This window comes from Equus asinus, chromosome 29 (assembly GCF_041296235.1).
Source record: "Equus asinus isolate D_3611 breed Donkey chromosome 29, EquAss-T2T_v2, whole genome shotgun sequence".
Taxonomy (NCBI): domain Eukaryota; kingdom Metazoa; phylum Chordata; class Mammalia; order Perissodactyla; family Equidae; genus Equus; species Equus asinus.
The window spans coordinates 41,495,078-41,521,248 of record NC_091818.1 but is presented as its reverse complement, the minus strand read 5'-3'; the positions used below and the strand labels follow the sequence as shown (position 1 = coordinate 41,521,248).

The following is a 26,171-nucleotide window of genomic DNA, read 5'->3' as shown; positions in this document are numbered from 1 at the left end:
TGAGGTTGAAGCTTGAAAATTACATAACAAATTATACAAAGAGTGAAGCCTAAATATTTGTAAACATAGCTTAACGTTGAATGAAAACAAGAAAAAGCTTTAGAGGCAAAATAACTTTTACTGGGAAAACAGCAGCATTGGCTTTGGTAGATAAAGAGAAATCAAGTAGGTTGTAAAAAAAATCACTAATTAATTAAAAATTCATAATTGTTGTGTCTAACCTCCTCTTTATTGCATCTATTGAGGTTTCCTTTTTTTATTCAAATAATTTAGTTTCCTGTAAGACTTCTGTTTAGTTCTTTCTCCCATCTGTCTTTTCTTACTTAGTTTCCTTGTCCTTTCACAAATATTTGTCCCTTGTTGATTCCTTTGAGAGTGCTAAAGCAATTATTTTCATGTCATGTTGAAATGACTCCATTATTTTATTTCTTCTTGTGTGATTCTTTTCCTACTTTATGGGTCTCTTGGTTCGGTTTCATGGTAGAATATTTCCTTGTTGGCTTCATTATTTTTGATTTGAGGAATAGGCTTGTTCCTGCATGTCTTGGGATTTTATCATAAGTCTCATGGTTCCAGACCACACCATCTTGGGCTTCATGTCTGAACCATCCTATAGCCCCAGAGAATAAATACTTCACCACAAACTCTAGGCAAATCAGTTTTTTGCTTTAATGAGTCAGATGGAAAGAAAATATACAAAACAGAGATTCACATAGGAAAGAGATTTGGGGGGAAAATCTTTAATTTTTACAATAAGTGACCTATGGAATTAAGTCTTGCTGAGTATGAGTTGCTAAGCAGCATGCATGAAATCCATGCTAGTGTGTCCAATTCTTAACATCTGAGACATTTCTTGACACACTATCTGCACACAGGACTTCTGGTAGAACTCAGGACAAAGGCCTCCATGTTAATATTCATCAGAAAATGGATATTCAGGGTGGTCAGCAAGCCTAAAATGAGAAAAAACAATGTATATACGGATTGAGTGACTCTGTTTGTAGGGTGGTAGAGAAGTGATTTCTATGAAGCTGTCATTAGGGTGAAGTTAAACATTTTATTTCCTGACTGGGTATGGAGGCTGCCTTTATTTCTTTCACAAACATTACATCATAATAATTGAAAAATAATAAAAATAATTATTCATGATTTCCTCTGGCCAGAACTCAATACCCAGATGAAGCAGAGTCAGAAATTCAAATAAGTTCTTCTCCTTAGCTACTTCTGCCAAGAAAGCAACAAGATAGCTTGTCCTTTCTTATTTCCAGTGCTCAGTGGAAGAAGAAACTGATTCTCCCTCATTTTTAACAGGACATGTCCAGCCACATGCATGGCACTGATAAATACTTTAGGGTGACACGTATTACTGAATGCAATTTCACTTCAATTTTTAAAATTAATTAATTACTAGCTTCCCACCACATCAAATATACCCAGTTAGTTTCAGAAATGGAAACAATGTCACGTAAAAATTGAGTACCATCTCCATGGAGCTTACTATAGAGTAGGAAAATCTCTATTCAGTAATAACCCAAAATAAAAAGTGATAGAAATTAATGGCTTTGTATTGAAATATCTAACTTATTGGAAGGGTGACTGATTCATTACCACTCTATTTTTCTCTGAATAATTTCCCTATCTTATTCTTCATTTCAATCTATATTAATAAATATATTAGCAAGGATGAAAATGTATCTACCAACTTTTGAGTATTCACAACTTGCCATTATGCTAATCCTTTTCCATACATTGTCACACTTATTACTATTAGGAATTAAAATTCTCACAGGCAGAAGGAAAGTGCCCTCTCTTTCCCTCACTTATAATGAAGGTCTTTCTGAAGAAACCAGAGCCTTAGAGGATAAAGGAATAGTAAAGATCCTTTATTGGCTATAAATTCCCTCCAATAATGGTGCTTTTGTCTCCAAACACTTCCTCTGGTTTAAATCTCTTCTTGAAGACTTTGTCCTCTTCAATGAGATCTTAATATTTCAGAAAATATAAACGAAAAATTCCTATTGATACCACAAGACCTGCCTTTCTGGAGGGAAACACAATATTTGGTTCCTAAACAAACATGTAGTGAAAAGTAAGGGAGAGAATTGGAAACTTATGAAGGACATAAACTGAGTAGAATCTCATGAAGATCCCATAAGCGGGTGACAGGCATTTCTGGAACAGACCAAAAACTTGATGGAGAAGGCTTTAACCTGATAAAAATTTGAGAAGTTGGGAGCAGAAGATGATAAATACACTTTTGGAAACATTGAATTAGGCTACACTGGTGATAGCCACAGTGTAGGTCCACTGGATTGTTGTAGATATGGGAGACCTACATGGAAGGTGTAGATTCAACAGTGATATTGAGCTTCTTGGAAAGTTCCTTGGAGTGATGAGGGCAGGAGGTATTTGTATAGATTCAAGCTGACCCTGCTTCAGTTCCCCTGTTATGTCAGTGAGCAAACATCTGGAGTATGTCTGGGATGAGATTCCAGAAAGTTCCTGTCCAACCCCTGTCTCAAACTGGCTTCTGTCTTCCTGGTACTGAAGTAAATGTTAACAATCACCATACACTCATTATCAGAATATGAACAGAGGCAAACATATTTACCAAAGTCACTTACATTTGTGCAGTGGCATATCGAAGATTTTGGTTTAGGCCATCTAAGACTTTCATGTCCTCTGAAGTCAACTGGAATTCAAAAACCTATCACAGAAGTAGAATTATTTTTATGCTTTTTAGATTGCATATTTACCAATCCAGAAAATCCAAGCAAATTAGACTGAATGGTGCAGAGGCAACACTCAAAATATCTTAGAAGTTTCCAAATGTTTTTAAAGACATCAAGCAAAATACTCAAGTGGTAATAAACATCAGGAAAATTAAATAGAAAGTCATCCTTAGATATAATCTATTGAAACTGCACAAAACTACAAACCAAAGGACATCTTTTAAAAAGCTGAAGGATCAAAGGTGACATCATTCAAAGAGATAGGGTCATGAACTTAGCAAATCCAGAAGAATCTAGAAATACATTTTAAAAATACAACACATAATTTGCTAATTTTGATGAATGAAGGTGGATTCTCACATATGTCACCAATGAACAGTTAGAATGTGAAAAAAAATTTTCAAGGTTATTTAAACCAATAACTCTAGAAATATTTATGATATGTTCAAAGAAGACAGTGAATGGCTTGAAGAGAATATCACTGTCTAAATGTGGGACATTTTAAACACCAAAGAGTGTCAATAATGGCTAATATGTTGAACCAAGTAAATCCATCAATCAGTAATAATACTCCAAGATGGTGGTTGATAGAGAAGTTGGACATATAGAGTAATGTATAGATAATTTGGTCGATAATAGATAGATAGTAGGCAAAATGTCAATGACATAACAATTCATGAATTTAAGTAATGAATTTATTGCATTACTCTTTCAACTTTCCTGTACATTTGAAAATCTTCAAAATGAAAATTAGGAAAAAATTATCAAAAGCGTATCTAAGTTACCACTTCACTATGAATAAATCTAATGAAAGGATTATGTAAATACCTTTGGATTTAGTTATGAAATGTATTAAAATATATAAGGAACAGCAAAGCAATTTAAAATCGTATCATAAGCATTGATTGGAGGTATTTTTAAAGGAGAAATTTTTCTCCAAATCCATCTATAGTTTTAATGCAATATGAACCAAAGATGTACATGCTTATTTTTCATGAAAGTTTACAAGTGATACTCTGCCTGACATTAAATAACAAGTCAAGAATAGCCAAGACATTCTTAAAGAAGAGAGAAGGATGAAGAAAAAATTTTACCATTCTGAAAAGCAAGATTTACTTTACAGAACAATTACACAGTAGAGAAAAGTAAGTAGCTGAATAGAAAAGAGAGGTCAGACATGGACTGAGGAACATTTGATATATGACAGAGAAGACAATGAAAATCTGTGGGACAATATGGACATGAGGATTTCCATTTATATATATTAAAAAAAAAAGGCACTGCAAGTATCCACACACTGCTTTGGGTCATGCTGCTGTGCTGAGATGAAGAACAGAATAGTTGGCTATAATCTAGCCAACAGTGTGAAAACTTTTATGGAACAGAGTTTGTACACCACTGACAACAGCCAAAACATCTCCTAAAGCAGAGGTGGCTGGTTGCTCTGCTTTTAATGGCAAATACATGAGACAGCCCAGCCAGGAAGAGAACTGCTTAGTTGAACATAGGCTAATTGTCAAACCACAGAATCCTGAACTAAATAAATGGCTGTTGTAGCAAAACTCTAAACTGGAGATAGTCTGCTATGCAGCTATAGCTAATGGTACAATAATGGTGTCTCTACACGTTAATAAATGGACCGATAAGTTAATAAAAATGAACAAAGACTTGAATGGGCACGTCACAAAGTGGAAACTCAAGGAAAATAAATACATGAAAATGAAACTACATTGGTATTCAAGGAAATACAAGCTAAACCCACGCTGATTTGGAAATTGAGGATCACTGCTACATTCTGATGTTTGCATAATTACAAAATCGTATGCTGGAAACTTAACCCCCCTTGTGATAGTATTAGAAAGTGGGGCCTTTGAGGGGTGATTAGGTCATGATAGTGGAGCCCTCTTTAATGAGATGAATGCTCTCATAAAAGAGACCTGAAAGAGATCCCTTGACCCTTCTACCATGTTAAGATACAATGAGAAGTGCGAGTTCCTGGAAGATAGCTCTCACTCCACCACACTGGCACCTTGATCTCAGACTTCCAGCATCTGGAACTGTGAGAAATAAATTTCTGTTGTTCATAAGACACCCAGTCTGTGGTATTTTGTTACAGCAGCATAAATAGGTAAGGAAAATCCCATAATCCATTTTAGAATGAAGAAAATAAGATTAACTCGCAGAGGGCTAAAGAGTACATTGAAGACTTCATGCTAGAAATAAAATCTATGTTTTCTGTCCAATCTCTTACTGTGGCAACACAGGGGAAAACCGGTGGCAATACACATAAGGTGTACATGCATGGGAAATAACAGATAACTCATTTGGGCCCAAAGATGTCTTGAGAGCCTTACAAAGAAGAACACACATGAAGGATATTATGCAGAAGACCTATGCCCACAGCCTCACTCATCACCTGCACATTCTCTTTGATCCGCTTCTCATTGTAACTCTTGGCCAGGACCACCACCCCACGCTGTAGCTGGTAGCGAAGGGCAATCAGTGCTGGAGTTCGCTTGTACTTTTTTGCCATGGCACAAAGAACTGGATCATCCAAGAGGACTGGGGAGCTCAGGTCTACCCTGGAAGGAAATGCAGTGATGCTGAAGACCAGAGACTCAGTACTCAATTTGTTAGGAAGTTTCCAAACAGGCTCAGAATGTCCATTCTAGACCGCTGCTTCTCAAAATTTGGTCCTGGGACCAGAAATATTGCTATCATCCAGGAACATTTTGGGAAGGCAAATTCCATGGCTTCACCCAAGATCACTTCATTCAAAAACTTAGGTGTAGCACCTACCAACCCGTGTTTTGAAATCCCTCCCTGTCATTTTGATGCATGGTTGAGTTGAGACAAATGCTTCCAAATCATGGATTTTTCTTACTACTTCTCAGTGGCTGTCTTTCTTCTCTGATCATAGCCCTCAAAGAACAAGAGCAGAAAAGAGAAACAGAGAGGGAAAGAATAGGATAATTTTTATTTTAACTTTTCTAAAATACTGATAAAAGTTGAGTAGTCTCAAAAGGATAATTACTCATTTTATCATCACATATCATGTGCAATATTTCTATAGAAGTTTCCAAAAATGTTTCAGATTGTAATTTTTCTCTCATGATAAACCTGGGAGTTACATGTGTGTGTCTGTGTGAGGAAAATTGGCCCTGAGCTAACATCCATTGCCAATCTTCCTCTTTTTTCTTGAGGAAGACTGCCCCTGGGCTAACATCTGTGGTAATGTTCCTCTATTTTTAATGTGTGAGACACGACCACAGCATGGCTTGTTTAGTGCTGCATAGATGTGTGCCCAGGGTCTGAACCTGTGAACCCCAGACTGCCAAAGGAGAGCACATAAACTTAAGCACTATGGCACTGTGAGTATTTAACTCACAATATTTAACTGTGAGTTAAATATTACTATCCTGATTTGAGACATGAAGTAAATGAGGCTAAGAGAGTATATTACTAGAAACATGTTAATTAGTTAATAAATCGCTATATTCAGATTTAGGCTTCTGACTGTTGTCTTGATTTTTGAATTATATATAGATTTTAATGCAGTTGTAGTTGTTATTGATGAAGCAGACACATATAATGATAAAGATTTGGCAGGGTGATTGGGTGATAATGGAGAAGGATTTCTTTCATCCTTCACGTTTCTCCCCCAAACCAGTTGAGAGTTAATTCCAGAAAACTGAGTCCAATATGATTAAAACTATTTGATCAAAAGTAGTTTTCAGGAAACTACTTGTTATCTTCATTACCATTGTTTTACACGTTGTGTTCCCAAAGCACTATAGGCAACTAGGACAATATCTTTCGACTTGCAGAAATCCAACAGTTTCCTCTGGTTGAAATAAGGATGACATTCGACCTGCAGAATGCCACAATAGAATATTGTCAGATTATACCAAACGGCAACATTAAAGTAAACAGAAAGGTTAAAAGCAAAAAAAAGCTGAATAAAATACTGTGTATTATTAAATTTGAACTGAAAATATCAATGTAAAGTAATGACTTTAAAAAAATAAATATTATATCTCTATTCACTAAAAGGGCAAGGAAAAGTGACATTCCTGAGAACAAGTGACTCTATGGATCAGATCTTGTTTTCTTAGTATCATTATACACTACCAGGAGACATGGCTCATTCCAGATCTAGGACAGGAAAAGGAGTTTTTGAGCCTTGGACATAAAATTGTACCATAGAGCAAAAAAATTATTCAAAGATGTATGAAGGGACGTCTAAAAGACAAAAGAACCAGTTTGATGGGGATCTCAATGGTGACATATGGTGGGTTTGAGCATCAAAGGGAATAATGACTAACAGCAATTATAACACATAGAGTAAATAAAAATCCATGAGTCCATAGTGATGAGACAAAGAGAGAGAGAGAAATCCAAAAATCTTTTCTCCCACTGAAGTTGATTATTAAAGTGACTGCTTTCTTGAAACATTGATAATTAAATTTAAGAAATTAAGCTTTTAGCATGCCGTATATGAATAATTGTATTTTATTTTGACTTGATAAAAGAATTCTCTGTTTCAAAAAAAGTCAAGTAAAAAGATTATAAAATAATGCTTAAAATTGAAAATAATTTCGTACAAATCCCAGTGAAATAACCAATTCAGGATAAAAACATTGGTAGTTACTCAAACATTTTGTGCAAACTTGGGGCAATATGGCTTCCTCTGATTACAATTATAATGCAGGAAATTGCTGGGTAATTTCAGAGGTGAAAATATACACTGACAAAGAAAACACCTGACTACAGCTAGCTTAATCAAGAGAACAAAACTAAAATTTCACATAATGGGACAACTTGTCACAACAGGCTGCCTGCTGGAGTGAAATCTGAGAGACGGATCATGCAAAGGACAATTTCTTGCCCAAAGTGTTTAATCTTAGTGTAATAAGGCATTCAAATCTAACTTTTAACTTACAGAAACTGGGAAGAGAGAAACAAGTTAATTGATGTCACAAGACAATAATCAGGTAAATCCAGAATATTCAACAAAGACCTGCCTGGGTGTCATGGGGAAAAAAGGGTTGAGTGACCATTCTTACATAAGAAAGCTTAAAAAACATGAATAAAAATAATCTGTAGGTCACAATTGGCTCCTGATTGAAAAAGAAGGTGTATAAAACACTTTGGGAATACCACAGGAAAGCTTGAATATGGATTGAATACTAGACCATATGCCTTCTGAGGTCCATAGGATAAGTTGTCATATTTGTAGCTTAGTTTGAAGATGGTCAGCAAAATATTACATATATGTGTGTATGTATGTATATATATACACACACATATATAATGCATATATATACACACACATATATGCATATATTTGGCAATGTGATAAAATGTGAAAAATTTTGAATATTGGAAGGAAAACATGGATGTCCTATCTTAACTTCTCTGAATGTCTGAAAATTTTCACAACAAAAATTGTGAGTAAAACTAATGCTAGAATCACATGAATGTTTTAACCTTTATAGTGGAAAATCAGTAGTGCTATATCACTATATGTCAAATTCTTGAATTTTATAAGCCACATTTTCCAATTGAAGACACATACGTCTTGACACTAAGGTATACCTTGAAGGCATTATGGTAAATGAAATAAGACATTCAGAAAGGGACAAGAAGTACATGATACCAGTTATAAGAGGAATCTAAAATACTCAAACTCACAGAATCAAAGACTAGATTATTGGTTACCAGAGGATGGGAAGAGGGAGAAATCTGGAGTTGCTAATTATGGCCATGAAGTTTCAATTATGAAAGATGAATAAGACATAGAGATCTGCTGTATGACATTGCCCTCATAGTTAACAATATTGTTTTGTATTGTATTGTACACTTCAAAATTTGATGAGAGTGTAGATCTCATGCTAAATGTTCTTACAATAATAAAATAAATGTAGACAAAAAAAGTAAGACCACAGAATCAGACACAGAATAATGTGTATAAACAGTTCATTTAAGGGCAGGGATTGATGAGGAGAACCAGACTAAGACTGAGTAAATCACAAGGTCTGCTCTATATTCCTGAAAATGTTCCAGAGTGTTGATTTCATCCACCATTAATATCACCATAAATCATCCCTCTAGTCTGGATAACTTTTGTAGTGTCTAGTTATTGTTTCTTGTATTCATGCTTCCTATTCAAAGACCCCTGAAAGCAGGGATATCAAGATGAAGGATTCAGACATCCAAACCCCATATAAAACCCTAAGATCCACCCCATCTTGTTTTCTCTCTTTCATTATTTACTGCCAATTGCATGTTTTCAGGACCTTCTTTCCTGTACAAAATGATATCCAAATAATTTTCACCAATGCAATCTCTGACCATGATTTACATCTCAGGGAAATGTCACCTTCCCTCTAAGTTCTAGGTAACTGTTTTAGACTGCTATTAACTCCTTTACCTTCTCTAAATTCCTATGGAAAATTTAGAAGTAAAGTTGTGCCACTTTTTTCACTAGAAACAGATACAATTATGGATTCGATTCATGCCCATCTAGACAGAGGTTCTGCTGTCTAGAATCTTCTGTTCCATAAATGTAGGATGAATAGGAGTGCAGAACAAATAGACATCTGGCAGAGTGCAAGAAGAAACAAGTGAAGAACAGAAAGTAGAGAAAACAAAGGGTGTTCACCTGGTTGCAGACAGGCTTATACTTGAGCCCTGGCTTGTTCAGGATCATCTCCAGCTGCCTGCGGTTAAAGTTGGACACCCCAATGGACTTGGTCAATCCTGCATCTTTACACTTCTCCATTGCCTGTTGAGGAAGGGATGGTGAAGAATCATTTGTGCAATTGGCTATAGATCAAGAATAAATGCAAGAATAATCTGATAGAAGGAACAACTGTCAAGAAACAACAATGAAACCAATTGGCATGAATAACGAAAAGAGGAAAATGTAATAAATTAAACAGCGAAAGAATGTAGTGACAGCAAGGATAAGAATTGTCTTCTCATGAGAAAAATGTGATAACATTACAACTTGAAGTAAAGAGATGCCTGTCTTTATTGTCCAAATTCTTCTGCTCCATTTCACTTAACAAATATTTAAGTAATGATTTCCTCCACACCGCTAGAGCATCCCCATTCTTTTAAAGTTTATGAATTGCTGAATCCAAAGGTGCATTCTCATAAGTGTAAGGGGAAATAAGATTCCACTTCTTCGGATACCCTCTGTGTTCTCTCTTCCAAGCACTCACCTCCCATGTGGCACAGAGATCCACTGTGTCAAACATTAGTTTTCCACGTTCATCTTTGGGAAGAAGTTCCTCCCCTGGCTGGAATAGAAGCAATCATTTTAATGATGCCACAAAATAATTTCTCCAAACTTAGCAAGGCTGCCAGGAAACTAAACCTGTGTCAGTTAGGATCTGAAACATATTAGATACTAATATTTATAAAATGATTTGCATATGGAGGTGTAAGGAATGTCTTTAAGAGACAGGCTTCCTTCCACTAATCTCTTACACTGATTATATGTTTTTAAAAATCATTTTCCTAGGTCCTAAAGGGAATTAGTAGTATCTTATGTTACCCTTATCTGTCCTTATATTTTCCTTTTTAAAAAAGTCTCCCTCACGCTAGGGATGACAGTACGTTACATGGCATTATTTCTGGAAAAATAATATTACCATCTTGACCCAGCCTAGACAATGAGTTTCCTATCTGTCTGAACATTCAATGGTCCATGGGCAGAGACATGACCAAACAAGGACATCCGAGGTTCTCTTAAGAATCAAGATGCATATTAGAAAACCAGAGACATTCTGAAGTGCTAATGATCATGAGACTTGAACTGCCCCATGACCATATTTGCCACCAATGGAAAATCTTGCAACAAAAATAAAGCAAACCAATAGTAATGTAGAATTAGGAGACAGAGAAAAGGAGACATTTCCAGAGACTATTCCAAATCCTTAAATCTGTCCACTTGGATTTTCCATTGACATAGTCAAATAAACTCTTCTGCATAGGGTAGCTTGAATAGTTTTCTATAACATAAAATCAAGAATTGTACATAACATAATCCTTAATGGCTAAGTGCAATCTACAGAGCTCCATTGGGAAGGTAGCCAATGGTACAGGCAAAGTCTCCCAAGTCCCTATGATGGCTGCTAGATTTAGACCCACCGAAGGTTACACCATCATATCTACTTTGAACTTGAAATGGAGGGAGAGGTTATCAATTCATTATCCTAAAGTATATGGCAGTTTCATTGCTCATCACAGCTGTGTGAATCTCCGTGCTTGTGACAGCCCCAAGAGACTCAGGATTCATAATCAGGACCGAATCTTGAGCGTGCCTATTTTTATTTCCTCAAGGTTTTGAGGGAGAGGATTTGAGATTGTTGAGCTCTATTCTCTTGGGGGCATGGAAAGGAAATTAAGGATTCAAAAAAAAGTACATAAAAACCTACTCAGAAATTATTATTTTGGGGATTCTTTCCTCGTGTAATAATCCCTACATCCTTCTAAGCAAGATCTTAATTCATCATCCATACAAGCTGATAGACATTCTGACACAAGAAGTAAAATAAGTGTGATCATGTAAATTGCCAACCTTCATAGCCATTGGAGAATGAATAATATAGAGATCAACATAATCCAGTTGAAGATTTTTCAGAGATTTTTCCAAGGCTGGCCGGACCAACTGTGGTTGAAGGAAAGTGACCCAAAGCTGCAGAGGTTAAAGAATGGAAGTTGCATTGGATTAATACTTCAGCCAGTTTTGTTCTTCTTGTTTCTCTTAATAATTAGACAGTTTTCTACTTGTAGGAAAAATACTTTTTTCTTTCTTGTGTTCCCTTTTGATATGACTTACTCCTAGATATACTGCTATTTGTTTGGACTTATCATCAGTGCCTCTCTTAATACTGGAAGGAAATGAACCAAGAAATAAAAAGTGTTATCTAATAATAGCCATGCCCATTATCTGAACTCTGTTGGATGGAGGCTACAAAGCAGTTCACAAAGGTAGGTTAATTCTATAAAATATTTAATCTTACAGGGAATAAGTAGCATCCATTTGTTCAGATAACTGTAGAGAAAAAGTACTTTAAACATATTAATATGTACTGGGCCCAATTAAGCTATATTTTTATCTGTACCTATACGTATAGCTATATCTATTTTAGTACACAATATGCCTCTTATATTTCTCTCTTTAGTAAGTGAGGTGAGAAGTGAGATTCAGCATGTTAAGAAATTACAATGTCACCGAGATGATAAATAAAGCTGTAATCTGATAACAGTTCGGTCTGATTCAATAGTCCATGGACAATCACACTGACATGGTCTGAGGCTCAGAAAAGTAAAGTGACCATACTTTAAAATTATAAACTTTGAACAACGCAATGATGAGAAAGCCATCATTTTTTTTTCTAACACTACATTTAAAACACGAATATGTGTGAAAATAGCTGTACCGATAAGCACAATTCAGCAAACTACTAGTCCTATCATATACTTGTCATCTCCACACAATCACATTCACACATGCTCACACACACACACACCACATACACAGCACCTTTGAAGTGTAGAATATGTCTTCTCTCTTCACAGTGCCATCTTCAATTTTGCTTCGGATGGCCTGTCCAACTTCCTTTTCATTGTTGTAAACATGAGCACTATCGATATGGCGGAACCCGGCATCTATAGCTAATTTGGTGGCTTCTATAGCTTTGCTTTTAGGAACCTAGAGGTGCAACCAAAGGTCATAGTTGGATATCCATGTGATTGACAGATAGCTAAGGCACAGCTTTGACCTTCCCAAGGATTAATTTTTCCTTATGTCTTAGCTTAGATCTGCATGTGTAGTAATGAATCCATGGCAGTTTGCCTGGGTCTTGCCTAGTAAGTAATAAAAGTTGGACATCCAAAGAACTGCTTCAGTGGCATTCACTGGATGATCACTAACATTGAAGGTCCCCAAGACCACCCCTAGTTTCAGTGATTTGCTGGAAGAAATCACAGGACTCAACATATAGTTATAGTCATGGATGTAACTTATATAGTGAGAGATTACTAAGCAAAATCAAGAAACAGAAAAGGTACATGGACCAAAGTGTGAAAAAGCAAGGTGATCACTTCTAAGTATCCACTACCAGTTTTGTCACACAGGGCATGCTGAATAAAAATTGTGCATAAATTTAAAAAGTGTATACAATATGTTGTACAACATGATGTTTTCATAACCGTATGCATCATGAAATGATTACCACAATAAGGCCAATTAAAATGCCCATCAAATCACTGTGTAAACTTTTTTGTGTGTGTGGTGAGAACACTTAAGATCTTCACTCTTACCAAATTTCAAGAATATAATACTTTTTTTAAACTATAGTCACCATGCTGTACATTATTTCCCCAGAAATTATTCATCTTGCAACTGCCAGTTTCTATACCCTTTGACTAATATCTCTACATTTTTCCAATTAGCCCCTCCCCCACCACTCCTCTACTCTCTGCTTCTATGAGTTTGCCTTTTTTAGATTCCATGTATCAGTGGGACCATGCAGTATTTGTCTTTCTGTGTCTGTCTTATTTCACTTAGCATAATGTTCCCCGGGTTCATCCATGTGGTTGCAAATGGTGGGATTTCCAACTGTTTTATGGTTGACCAACATTCCATTTCTTTTTAAGTATTTCAGAAGCTTCCTTTGTTCAACGATGTTGCTAGGAGCTAAATTCTTGGTCTAACTGACCTCTGCTGGTTATGCTCATTCCTTAGATGTAGGAGCATTCAGAGGTTTACCAAAGGTGAAGCTTCAGTGATATCCTTGACCCTTCCTCCCCTTCATGCCACTTTCCACTACAAAGTAAACAAGTCCTGTCTTCTGTCTCCAAAATGTCTCTTTCAACATTTACTTCTATTTTATAGATGAGAAAGCGACACTCAACTTTTAAGTGCTAGTCACTTGTCATACAACTAAATAGTCTACAGCCAACTTTGAAAGGCACACTTCTGCCTTCTAGTTTAGTGACTCAGTCACCTTTCTCTCTCTATGCCCAAGGTCCAACTTTACCTATTCGCTTCAATCTAATGTAATAACAAAGATGAAGAACTGAAACATTGCCCTGGAAGACTGTAGCTTATTCTCTCAAATAGTATTATATTTTCCATTCAGGATAAATTCTGAAGCAGTAGGTGAAGTTGAAGGGAAACAACATGTGGTGTACAATTGCCAGGCACTCAGCAGGCTACCCCTCAACAGAACAGCAACTCTTTCCCATCATTTATCATTCGCCTCATCTCTGGGACATATTATCACAAATATTTCTCTGTATCCTATCCTTTCGGTGTGAGGAAAGATCTTTTGAATTTCAGTATTATACGGAGAAACCACTCCCGTGTAATCACCCTCAAAGCAAGGCAGCTTAATGTCAGTGTTCTTAACTGCTAAGTTTTATCTCTTTTGCCAACCTGGGAAATAGATAGAAACTGGGAAAAACCCAGAACATTCTACAGGTGACCACATAGTAAGACCCTGATGCAGAGCGAACACTGGCTGCTTTGTCTCTCTGTATAACGCCTGTTTCTAGGCTGGTTACAAGAACAAAGTGAGCCTCCCAAAGTCACACAGGAACTCAATGACTTGACCACCTGAGTCAGCTTCTGCTCATGCTCAGTCAAATTTCTTTGGAACCCACAACCCAACCATCATTATCGCTACCTCTTCAGGTGCATAGGTGCCAAATCCCAGGACAGGAATGAAATGGCCATCATTTAGTTTCACACGCCAACCTTTGGGATCCATTGCCTGTTGCTTCTCTGTCTAAGCAGACTCTGTGTAATCTTCTGCTCTCACAGCTTATATAAATAAAAGAAGGGTAACATCTGAGTCCACAGTCCAACTATTATCAAATGGAATGTGGGAGGAGCAAGGTTAAAACAGTAACCCATGGAGTGATAAGGTAATTTGAACCTGTTAGCTTGTTGGTTTTGTTTTATCAAAGAGGAATCTTAATGATCTATTTTATAATGATAAGCAAATTTTACCTTCAGGATCTATGCACATTAGTAAATTACTTCAAGAGATTGGCTGAAAAGTTATTGACCATATGTTAGACCAGAAACCTCCAGATAACAACCGCTTATTTTTGTTTTTGCCATGATGAAGCCCCTTCCTCATCATACATCATTTGACACAATTAAGTGTCTTACACCATACACACAAAAAGACACACAATTTAGAAGAATGATTAACGAATATTTTTTAAAAAGTTGATCCTCAATAGGAAATTAGAACTTCAAATTGAAAGAAAATTTGTCTTTTTACCTTTTTCATGAGCAAAATTATTTTTGTTTTTACTTTTGCTTTGCTTCATAAAAAGAATATCCCATCCTAAGAATGGTGGAAACCTGAAAAGTGTGCTCAAAAAAGACATTTTGGCAAGATGATTATGGGAGTAATAATTACTAACAATTGTTTCATATCATTTGCAGTATGCAAACAGAGTTTTAGAGTGTTTTTACTTTTCATCCAGTAATATAACTTTTAGAAAACTATCATGATGTAACTACAAAATAACCTCAAGAATATTTTGTATAATTTATTATCTTGCTCAACAGTATTCATTAAATAAAAAACTGGAAACAATTTAAATTACCATAAACTTGGGAGAAATTAGGGGTATTATGATGCATTAATATAATGGAATATTTTGAAGCCATAGAGTAATGTCAGCTTAATGGAGGACAAGGAAGCTCTGAGTTCTCCTGTGTGAAGATAAGGAAACAACCAGAAACTAACTGAAATAAAATTATACAAAGTCTAGAAAACTGTCAAACAAAGATCTACATCAACAAAGTGAATATCAGTGAGGAAAAGCCAGATTCAAAATGGTAGGAAATTACATCATGTTTTTCTCACCCTTTCCCATCTCACTGCCTGGAACCATGAAGGCTTGGTGTGTGAGAGTCATCAGACCAGTTCCAAGTTATCTGTATCAAACCAGAGTGATTGTAGAAGATCTTATTGGCAATGCTCTAACATATCTGGGGCTGCCTGAAAGACTGCTGTCTATTTTGCCTAACTCTAAACACGAATTGAACAGTAGCTGCAATGGCTCATTACTGCTGCAAGGGGGAACTGTGGATGCACAGATGCCAAAGGCAAGAGGTTAACAGTGAAGACATAGAATAGACTACATAAAGCTCTGAGGAGAATCTGGGGTGTGTAGTTTTTGTACACTAAGACACTCAGAAAACATTGATGTATCCAGGAGAATTAAAAAATCACACACAGGCCAAGCAAGATGCATGCTCAGAAAATAACTGAATAGACTGTCAGCTTTCATGTTGTGCTCATCCCAAGAATTGGAGCATGCCAAGCTAATAAGTGAGGGATTGTCAGGATACAGAACAAGTCTGAGAAGAACGGGATAAGTGGCTGTTTTTTCTAATGTCCAATTAAACACACTCATGAACATGCAGAAAAAAACAAAACCAATATCATCTAAAAAGAAAAAAACATGGTCAAACCTATTCCTGAACAAACATAAGGATTGGATTTATTTGGCAAAGAGTTTTAAAACAACTGTCTTATATATGCTAAAACTGGTAAAGCAAACATTTGACAAAGCACTAAAGGAAATCAGGTAAGTCATATATGAACAAAATGATATCATAAAATATATAGAATTTATGAAGCCTAAGGAAAAGAAAGAAAAAATATGAACAATTGTGAACAGACTCTAAAGAACTTATAGGACACCATCATGTGCACTAATATCCACATTATCACAGTCCCAGAAGGAGAAGAGAGTGAAAGTGGGATGCAGAGATTATCTGAAGAAAGAATGAGCCAAAACTACCCACGCTGCATATTAAGGCATGGATAATCAATAAGTCCAAGAATCTCAAAGACTTACAGATAGGAAACACTGAAAACTGCCCGCACCTACATACATTCTATTCAAATTGTTGAAGAACAATGAAAAGAGACTATCTTGAAGTGGGAAAGGAAACACAACCCATCAGGTACAAGAGATCCTGGCTGAGACTGTCAACAGATATCTCATCAGAAACACTGAGGATATAAGGCAGTGGGATGATGTACTTAAAAGAGTTAAAAGAAAAAAAAACAACTCATCAACAAAGAATTCTATATCAGGTAAAAATATCCTTCAAAGATGAGGGAGTAATTAAGACAATCTCTGATAAACAAAAGCTGAAAGACTTCATTGGCATTAGAACTGCCTTACAAGAACTGTACAGGGAGTTGTTCATGTTCAGATGAAAGGACACTAGATGGTAATTTAAGGCCATATAAAGATATAAAGACCTGAGTAAAGGTAAATATATGGACAAATATAAAATTGAGCACTTTCATAATCTCCGTTTCTACCTCTACTTTTCATTTCTACAAGATTTAAAATATCAATGCATAAAAATATTTATACATCTATGCTAGTATGTCAGCAATCTATAAAGATGAAATCAATGACATCAAAATCATTAATTGGGAGAGTGGAATGGAGACGTATAAGAGGAGAGTTTTTATATGGCATTGTAGTTAAATAGTTATCAATTCAAAAGAGATTATTACAACTTTACAATATTATCTGTAATCCCTATGGTAACCACAAAGAAAATGACAATAGAAAGATGCAATTTAAAATGACAAGGGACTTACAACATATCACAACATCATCTAATCACAAAGGAACATATCAATGGAGGAAATAAAGAATTTAAGTCATATGGAAAAGAATTAAAAAGGTAAGTCTTTACATACTAATAATTACTTTACATGTAAATAAACTCCTCAAGCAAATGGCACAGATTGGCAGAATGGATTAAAAAAAAAAAAAACAAGATCATGTGCATATCCTCTAGAAGAGATTCAATTTTGATCTAAGGACACAAAAAATTGAAATGGAGAGATGGTAAAAGATATCCCATGTATATAGTAACCAAAAGAGAGCTACTGTGGTATACGTGTAACAGACACAAAAACAAAACAAAACTTAAGACAAAAGTTGTGATGACACAAAAAATGGTTATTATGTATTGATCACAGGATCAATGCACCAAGAACATAGAACAAATGTAAACATATAGGCACCAAACACCAGAGCTCCAAAATATATAAAAACCACATCGATATAATTCAAGGGGGAAATAGACAACACTACAAAACTAGTTGGAAACTTCAATACAACATTTTCATTAATGGATAGTACAATGAGACAGAAAATCAATAAGAAAGTAAGAAAGAGAGTACTATGAAAAATGTGTGAACTTTTGAGAAATCCTGATGAAATTACCCTGATACAAAGCCAAAGATACTATGAGAAAATAAACTAAAGATAAATATTCCATGTAGTTTCAGAGTTAAAACTTCTCAAAAAAAAACTAGAAAACTGATTTCTTTAGCATATTAAAAGCTTTACACCATGATCGAGTGGGATGACTTCTTGGAATGGAAGGCCTATTTAAGAAAAGATATTAGTAAATGCAACACAACATATTAACAAGATGAAGGAAAAAACACATGATAATCTCAGTTGATATAGAAAAAGGGCTTTACAAAATTCAAGTTTCTTGATAAGAAACACTCAACAAACTAGAAAAAGAAAGAGTCTTCCAGAGTATAATGAAGTCTATATATGAAAACTCACAACATCATACCGGAAGGTGAAAGCCTGAAAATATTTCCTCTTAAGATCAATAATATGAAAAATTTGCCTGCTTTCACCACTCATAGTCAGCATAGTGTTGGAAGTTCCAATTATAGTAATAAGACAAGAAATATAAATAATATTCATCCAAAATTGGAAGGAAAATATAAAATTACCTCTGTTCTAAGATGATATGTGCTGTTTTTTAACATGTAGTAAAGCCTAAAGATCAAATGGCAAGCATTTTGAACTAATAAACAATCTCAGCAATAGTGTGGGATACATAATCAACACATAAAAGTCCATTGCACTTATATACACTAAAAATGAACAATCTGAGAAGGAGATTTGTAAAAACAATTCAATCTGTAATAGCATGAAACGAATAAAATAGTTAGGAATAACTTAACTAAGGAGGCAAAATGCATTCATTCAAAATTACGTTCAAATTTACATTCAAATCTGCAAAAAAGTGTTTAAAGAAATTAAAGCAGACAAAAATATATGCAAAGACAAACATGTCCACAAATGAAAGACTTATTATTGGGATGTAAATACTAAGAAAAGTGATTTATACGTTCAATGGATTCCTTATATATCCCAACAGCCAGGTGTAGCTCCTGTCTTCTAATGGGGGATCTCCTGTACCCACATGCAATGACCCTACTGAGAGCCACCAGGTTAGATGTTCCAAGGATCTTTCAAAATCAGTGAAGAGGTTTCCCAGAATTGGATGGCACCAAGAACTACCTCAAATTCGGGATGCTCAGGATTTGCCCCATGATCACAGTTACAGAGACAACAAACTGATGGCACTGAGATCGAGAATATACTATTTTGAGTTCCACAGTCTGACCCTCCCTTTTGCTCTCCTGGATTGTGGATGGTATTTCAATTTCACCTGCTGAATTTTCTTCCTTAGTCAGTCCTCTGATTATTCAATTACCCTGCATCTGTCCTATTGAAGTCACTCATTCAAATGGCAGGCATCTTGTCAGAACGTTGTTTAATTTTAATATCCAGACACACTCAGAGGGAACTATAGTGTTTCTAGCAGCAATTTAAAGCTCCCTGTTTCTCTTCTTTAAGGAATTCAATATGCTCCCATGCAATGGGCTAGTGTCCATTCATAGCCCTGTTCTATCCTTTGTTCCAGTCACAATCCATTCTGAGTATTAGTTTCTGAATAAACATAGGAAGGAGGCACTGATTGGGATGAGGTCCTAATGTGACGAACACTATACTCGTTACGGTATTGAAATACATATATATATTGAGTGTGTCTGGGTAATATTAAAATTATTTCTTTCTCTACTTCTTCACATACCTGAGTCATGGTCCACTTTCTATGCTTTGGCAAGGAATGGCTGTTGCTCTTCTAATTCATTTCTGAAAAGAAAGAAAGATCATAGTTCTAATCTCTTTCATTTCTGTTAAATTAGAGGATGGGTAGAGCATATGTGATCCTAGTTAGCAAGATAGATAAGTGGGTTTCCAACATCACATATGGACAACAGGATATTTTAGGATTGCCTCAGAAATCATGAATATTAGTTGACTATGGGCAAGAATTGGAGTAGAGAGCATTAGGTATAATTTCTAATCGTATAGAACAGAGAGAATTTCTGGTTACAGCTATAAAGAAGTTGAAGAAATAAGTTGAGTTTCCTGAAACTTGACCTCTGAAAAAGAATAGATTTGGCTTTGGGAAACTAGTGGTAAGCTGCTCTGCCATTCTCATTGTCAGTCCCAATGTCAGAGACACACAGCCAGCGTCAACTAAGCAGAGCAACCCAAATCACCCCCTACACCCTAGTGCTATGGATCCTTGTTCTGAATTGGTAAAATTTGACCTCACTTCAACCAATGCTTCCTTTCTAATGTTATTCATAAAGTAATGCCAAGAACGTGATGTGAACTGGACAAATGTTAGAAAAGGGAAGAGTCAGACAATAGCTCATTGCCTAAGGGATGTTAAAAAGGAGAAGCAAGGAAAGCCTTATAAAACATAACTTTCAGGCATGATAGGATGTTTCCAAAGAAAAACCATAAACTACTCAAATTCTTTAAAAACCACTTTTCAAATACCAGTCTACAAAATAGCAACATTCAACCCACCACTTAAGGTTTTATAAAAGTTCAGATTCCTGTGGCCACCTGGGGATTTAGGAGAAAGTAATCAGTGAGTTGACACTGGCTATTTGCAGGTAACAAGACCTTTGTGTGGATTTGGCTCCAGTGTGGCCTTGGACTAGAGAAGATAAAGGTATAGGGAGATAACAGGAGAACCAAGTTCATCAACAGGGAGGAATCCTTGACCAAGCCAGGACTTCAGTCAGGAGCTACACCCTCCAGTTTGTCTCCAATCTTGAAGATTTTTTGCAAACAATGTGACTGGCTATCAGGCACTAATAACATGCTGGTCCCACTTCTGCAGCTAGAACAAGCAGGGACTGCTAGGACTTTGAGAAGTTGCATTTGTTATGCAAAGAAAATGTGTCTTGCAGAGACTGGATGCAGCAGGATAAGCCTGGGACCTTAGCAACTTCTGACTTCACCAGACCCAGACTCTTGGAGGGAAAGTCAAAAGGGATGTGAGCCCCAGTGTGCTGCTCCACTGGGGACATTTGCACAGGATCTGACATATAGGATAGACTATGTATCACAGCAAGAACACGATCAATATTTCCCTAATAATCTAATGAACAGTTGGAATCTGCCAGCCTCCCAAGTTTCACTGGAGACACTGGCTTGTCCATTGGGGCTTGTGCTTGGCCAGGCTGGGTTACCAGAGTTGGTGGGGATTCAAAGTTTCCCCAGTTTATACAATCAAGCTGAACAAGAAAACTGTATGTCAAGACTCCTCAGTCCTGCAGGAGAGGGACAAGAGGAGGGCATCCTTGAGTTATAAACAAGTAATTTTTGTGTTCACCAGTAAATAATTGCTTGATTCTTCTCCTTACTCATTCCTTACAAGATAATTAACAGTGTATAGAGAACAGCAAGTATTTGCTCAGCAAAGAGAATATTGATATTGTTTAAAATATATATCTTATGTTTCCAGTATTACTTGCCACTAGGGTGTGGCCAGTTTTGTCTAATGAATTATCTGAGGAGAGAGAAGGATCATGTGGTGTCCTGTGGGAAGAAAAATAGAGTAAACTTCAAATTGACAGAGGCCTGTGGGTTTGATATGGAGACCTGAGGGGCTGCACAGGCCAAATCTCAGGTTGTACTGCCTTGAGAAAGGAAGGAGATGGTAGAGGCTCTATGGGAAGAGGTATGGAACAGACGGAGGGGGCAGGCCCGGTGGCGCAGTGGTTAAATTTGCACATTCTGCATCTCAGAGTCCTGGGGTTCACCAGTTCAGATCCAGGGTATGAACATGGCACCGCTTGGCACACCACGCTGTGGTAGGCGTCCCACATATAAAGTAGGAAGATGGACACGGATGTTAGCTCAGGGCCAGGCTTCCTCAGCAAAAAGAGGAGGACTGGCAGTGATATCGACCCTGATATCAGTTTCCCCACATTAAACCCAGCATATATGGGGTTAAAATCAAAACACTCATTCCCTGCTTACTCTGTGGCTTCCTGGCTCCAGAATCCACTATCTTCCATGGAGACAGACACCATCAAGGACAAGCTCCTGGATTATCTCCTCCCCACAAAGAGATACAGACTGGTGGGAAAGCTGCTGACCAGTAAGGTCACAGGCTTCCTTCTCTCTGTAAGTGTCTCAAGGCCACAGACAGACTGGTGGGAAAGCTCCAACCAGCAAAGCCATATGCTACCCCTCCCCTACCTAAAACCCCAAATAAAAACCCTTCCTTTTAGCTTTTTGGGGAGTTTGGGATTTGAGCGTTAGCTGCCCTCTCTCCTTGCTCAGCGCTGTGAAAAAATAAAATTCCTACTTTCTTCCACCACACCCGGTGTCAGAAATTGGCTTGCTGTGCAACAGGTAAGTGAACTCACTTCAGGTTCGGTAACACTACCAGCAAAGCAGCCAGATATTTAGTAAGAAATATGAAAGCAAGAAGCTCATTATTTCAACGAGGCACAACTTTATGGAAAGCTCAGTGCCTTTTCTTTCTATCTGTCCATCTCGCTATGTATCTACGTACGTATGCATGTATGTATGTATGCACGTATCTTTCATCTACATATCCTCCTGCCATTCATCTTAAAAATATATTACAGAAGTGATTTGTTGTCATGGAGCTATGTGTTAACATTTTGAGTTGAATTGAAACATAAAAAGATTTTTTTTCTGGTTGGTGTAACAATGAGATTCAGATTTCTGTATTCAATATTTTAAAAAATTGAGTGACCTAAATCTACATCTTCAAGGTTTTAGAGCAAATATATTATAAATAATATGCTGCAAATGTCATGTTTTGCAAATGTTAAACTCATGATGAAATTTTTAGTTGTCACCTTAAAATGAGACAGAGCTTATGTAGTTTTTCAAAATTCTCATGATGTTCACAACAAAAAAACATGAGTATCACTGATTAATGCAAGGGACCAAAACATATGTGGGGGAGAATCCAGGCAATGACTTTACTTATTTGTTTGTTAATTTGATCAGTCTATAAATTTATATATTTGCTTGCTACCTGTAAGGTGCTAAAAGATGACACACAAAGAGTCAATACATTTAGAGTATCATGGTCTAGAGAGCACAGTGAAAAATAAACATTTTTAGTTTAATAAGGAAATCTCACTAACACAGTCATGCTAAGTGCTATGGTGATAAACAACTGTGCTGGGCTATCTCAATTGTTTTACACAGCAACTAGTGTTATTTGGTTTGATACTGATACACAAATAGAGTTTTGTCAGGTATAAGTTGAAGAAGAGGAATCAGGAATTTATAAGTTCTTTAGTGCATGGAAGGGCTCTTACAACTAATGAAAAAACAGATGAAATGTGCTGAGCATCACACAAGTGTAAAAGCCAGGTCTGGAAGTCATAAAGCATAGGACACTGTGGCCAGTGTGCTCTCTTTGCACCCTTCTAAGCTGCCCAGACAGCACATAGGGAGAGAAGCCTGGGAAAAAATGAACATGAGTTGATTCAGAAAAGCAAGAGAAATGGCTCCAAATAGAGCATCCATTTCTAACCTTGGAGAGACTATCCATCCTGTACGTGGAAGTTCTCTTTGATTTTCTTCTCACTGAAGTTCTCAGCCAGGACCACTAACCCCTGCTGCAGCTGATAGTGCAGGGCAACCAGATCTGGGTTTCGATTGTGTTTCTTGGCAATGGCATTCAAGATTGATTCCTCCAAGGGATATGGAATATCACTTTCCATCCTTAAAACAAAACAGAAAAACTCATATTAGAAAGGTTTAAGGCTGAAAATCTAGAGTGTCCTTTTCCCAATATTCTTCAGATAATTGAGAGAAGTAGGTAAAATATGGTATGATTAAAAAGGACTTTCATGCATTTGTAGAGATGCATTCATAATTGTACCAAACTGGAAACTATTAATATGTCCAGTGACAGGTGAATGGAGAAGCAACTGGAGTATTTATGGCCATGAGATAGAATATTACTCGCCAGTAAAAAGTATTGAACTATATACCTGCAGCAACATGGATAAATCTCACAGATGTTACACTGAGCCAAAGAAGCCAGACACAAAAGAGTATCTACTCTATGACTTCTTTTACACATGAAGTACTAGGACATACCAAATTAATCTTAAGTTGAAAAAAGAAATCAGAAAGATATTTGCCTTCAGGTGAGGAAGAATTGTCTGTAAAGGAACACAAAAGAAGTTTGCTGGGAGAAAGAAAATTTCTGTATCATGATAGGGGTCTTGTTATACCCTAACGCCGTTTGTGAAAACCAGACAGCCAAGATTTACTCATGACAAACTGTGTAAATTTTACCATTAAGTCACTATAAAAATAATATTAGGGTGGAGTTTGTAGTGGGTGGATGAATAGGATCTCCTGTACCCACATGTAATGACCCTATTGACAGCCACCAGGTTCGAAGTTCCAAAGATCTTTCATGATCAGTGAGGAGGTTGTCCAGAATAGGGAGAGCCCAGTGACTACCTCAAATGGTGGAAGTTCCAGATTTGCTACATGATCTCAAATACAGAGACCATGATGTGATGAAACTGAGATCAAGTATATATTACTTGATGTTCCATAGCATGAACCTCCTTTGTCCTCTCTCCGATTGTGGATGTTATTTGAATTTCATCTGCTGAATTTTCTTCCTTAGCCTTCCAATTATTCAACTTCCCTTCGATCTGTCCTACTGAAGTCATTTATTAAAATGGCAGGTATAATGAAGGAATATTGTTAAATTATAATATCTGGATACCCTCAAGAGGATTTATAGTTTAGTACTGGCAGTTTGGTGTTATCTTCTTCTCTCTTTCTAAGGAATTTAACATCCAGTGATGCAATGGGCTATTGTCTTACAATTCCCTTTTCCAACCTTTGCTCCAGTCACACTGCATTCTGAGTATTAACTTCTGAAGCAACACAGAAAGGAAGCACTGATTGGGAAGAAGTGCTAATTTGGTGGACACTATACTTATTATAGTGTTGGTGTGCATGTAGTGAATATATCTGGATGAATAAAATTATTTCTATCTTTCTCTACTCCTTCACAGACCTGAGTCTTGGTCTGTTTTCCAAGATTTAAGAACAATGGTAGCTATTGTTTTAATTAATTTCTGAGGAGAAAGAAAAATCAAAGTTTCTAATCATTTATTGTCTGGGGAATATAGTGTAGGTAGAGAAAATTTGCTCTGAGTTAGGAATATTGATAAGGCTTCCAACATCAAACATAGACAAGTGGGACATTTTAGGACTGCCTTATAAATAAAGAATATCACTTTACTATGTGCAGGAGTTAGAATAGAGTAGTATTACGTATAATTTCTAATAGAATAAAATAGGTAGAATTTACATATAATTTCTAATAGAATAAAATAGGTAGAATTTCTAATTATGGCTTAATGAAGATCAAGAAATAAGCTCAATTTTCTGAACTACAACATCTAAAAGAGAACAAATGTGGCTCTGGGAGAACTGGTGTGAAGCTGCTTTGCCATTCTCATTGTCAGTGCCAAGGTCAGAGACACACGGCCTCCACCAAGTAAGCAAAGCTCCCCCACCTACCTCCTACATCCCATTGTTACAGAACTGTGTTCTGAATTGGTAAGATTAGGACCTCACCCCAACAAGGGCTTCCTTCCTTTGTTTATTCAGAATACAATATGCAGAAGTCAATGTGACTGTGGTAAAATTCAGCACAGGGAATGATCAGACAATAGCCCACTGCATCAGGGAAGTGAAATTCCTTAGAAAGAGAGAAGCATATGAGTGTTTTTTTAATTCTCACATGATCTTGACCCTACCATATTGTGCATGTCACCCTACAGTCTCTTTCTTTTCTTTATTATGCTTGTAGGTTTATAATTCCTTCCCAGGATATGTTGACATTATTCTTGTTTACAAAGACAACTCCAACTTCTAAGTGTTTTGATGTCCTCAACTCCTGAGCATTTCTCTTTGTACCTACACTACATGAGGTAACTACTTCCATGTTTACTTCTTAGAACTGCTTCTCCTCTAAAATATTAAATATGACACATTCCATGCCAATCAATAGTGTTACTCTGTGGTTTCTGCTATGTCTCAATCCATCAGGTTCTTGATTCATCACAAATTGTAATCAGTGCATAGTTTTTCTGTTTCATCTTTTCAGTTTCCATACTTTACATATTCAAATTAGGTTAAGTAACAAATTAA

The 26,171-nt window shown here is 36.5% G+C and overlaps 1 protein-coding gene across 2 annotated transcripts; it reads right to left on the bottom strand.

The window, feature by feature from the left end:
* Positions 1-645: 645 nt before the first annotated feature.
* On the bottom strand, positions 646-14,594 carry LOC106827243 (aldo-keto reductase family 1 member C23-like protein). Of its 2 annotated transcripts, XM_014834987.3 has the most exons (9): positions 14,438-14,594; positions 12,292-12,459; positions 11,323-11,439; positions 9,962-10,039; positions 9,397-9,519; positions 6,494-6,603; positions 5,149-5,314; positions 2,625-2,707; positions 646-953 (listed from the first exon to the last, which is right to left on the bottom strand). In XM_014834987.3, the coding sequence occupies exons 1-9, from the start codon at positions 14,519-14,521 to the stop codon at positions 911-913; spliced, it is 972 nt and encodes a 323-aa protein (XP_014690473.1). In that variant the 5' UTR covers positions 14,522-14,594; the 3' UTR covers positions 646-910. The 2 variants fall into 2 exon arrangements, with proteins under 2 accessions (XP_014690473.1, XP_044618467.1); XM_044762532.2 differs by lacking the exon at positions 12,292-12,459 and having other exon boundaries at positions 14,438-14,586.
* Between the last annotated feature and the right edge of the window lie 11,577 nt (positions 14,595-26,171).

What these genes read in the sequence shown, in the direction of transcription:
- LOC106827243 (XM_014834987.3), bottom strand. Translation starts at nt 14,521, where the DNA reads ATGGATCCCAAAGGTTGGCGTGTGAAACTAAATGATGGCCATTTCATT. An exon ending in ACATATTCTACACTTCAAAG is followed by an intron (nt 11,440 to 12,291) that starts GTGCTGTGTATG and finishes TAACCTCTGCAG; the next exon opens with CTTTGGGTCACTTTCCTTCA. An exon ending in CGATATGCCACTGCACAAAT is followed by an intron (nt 954 to 2,624) that starts GTAAGTGACTTT and finishes TTCTCATTTTAG; the next exon opens with GCTTGCTGACCACCCTGAAT.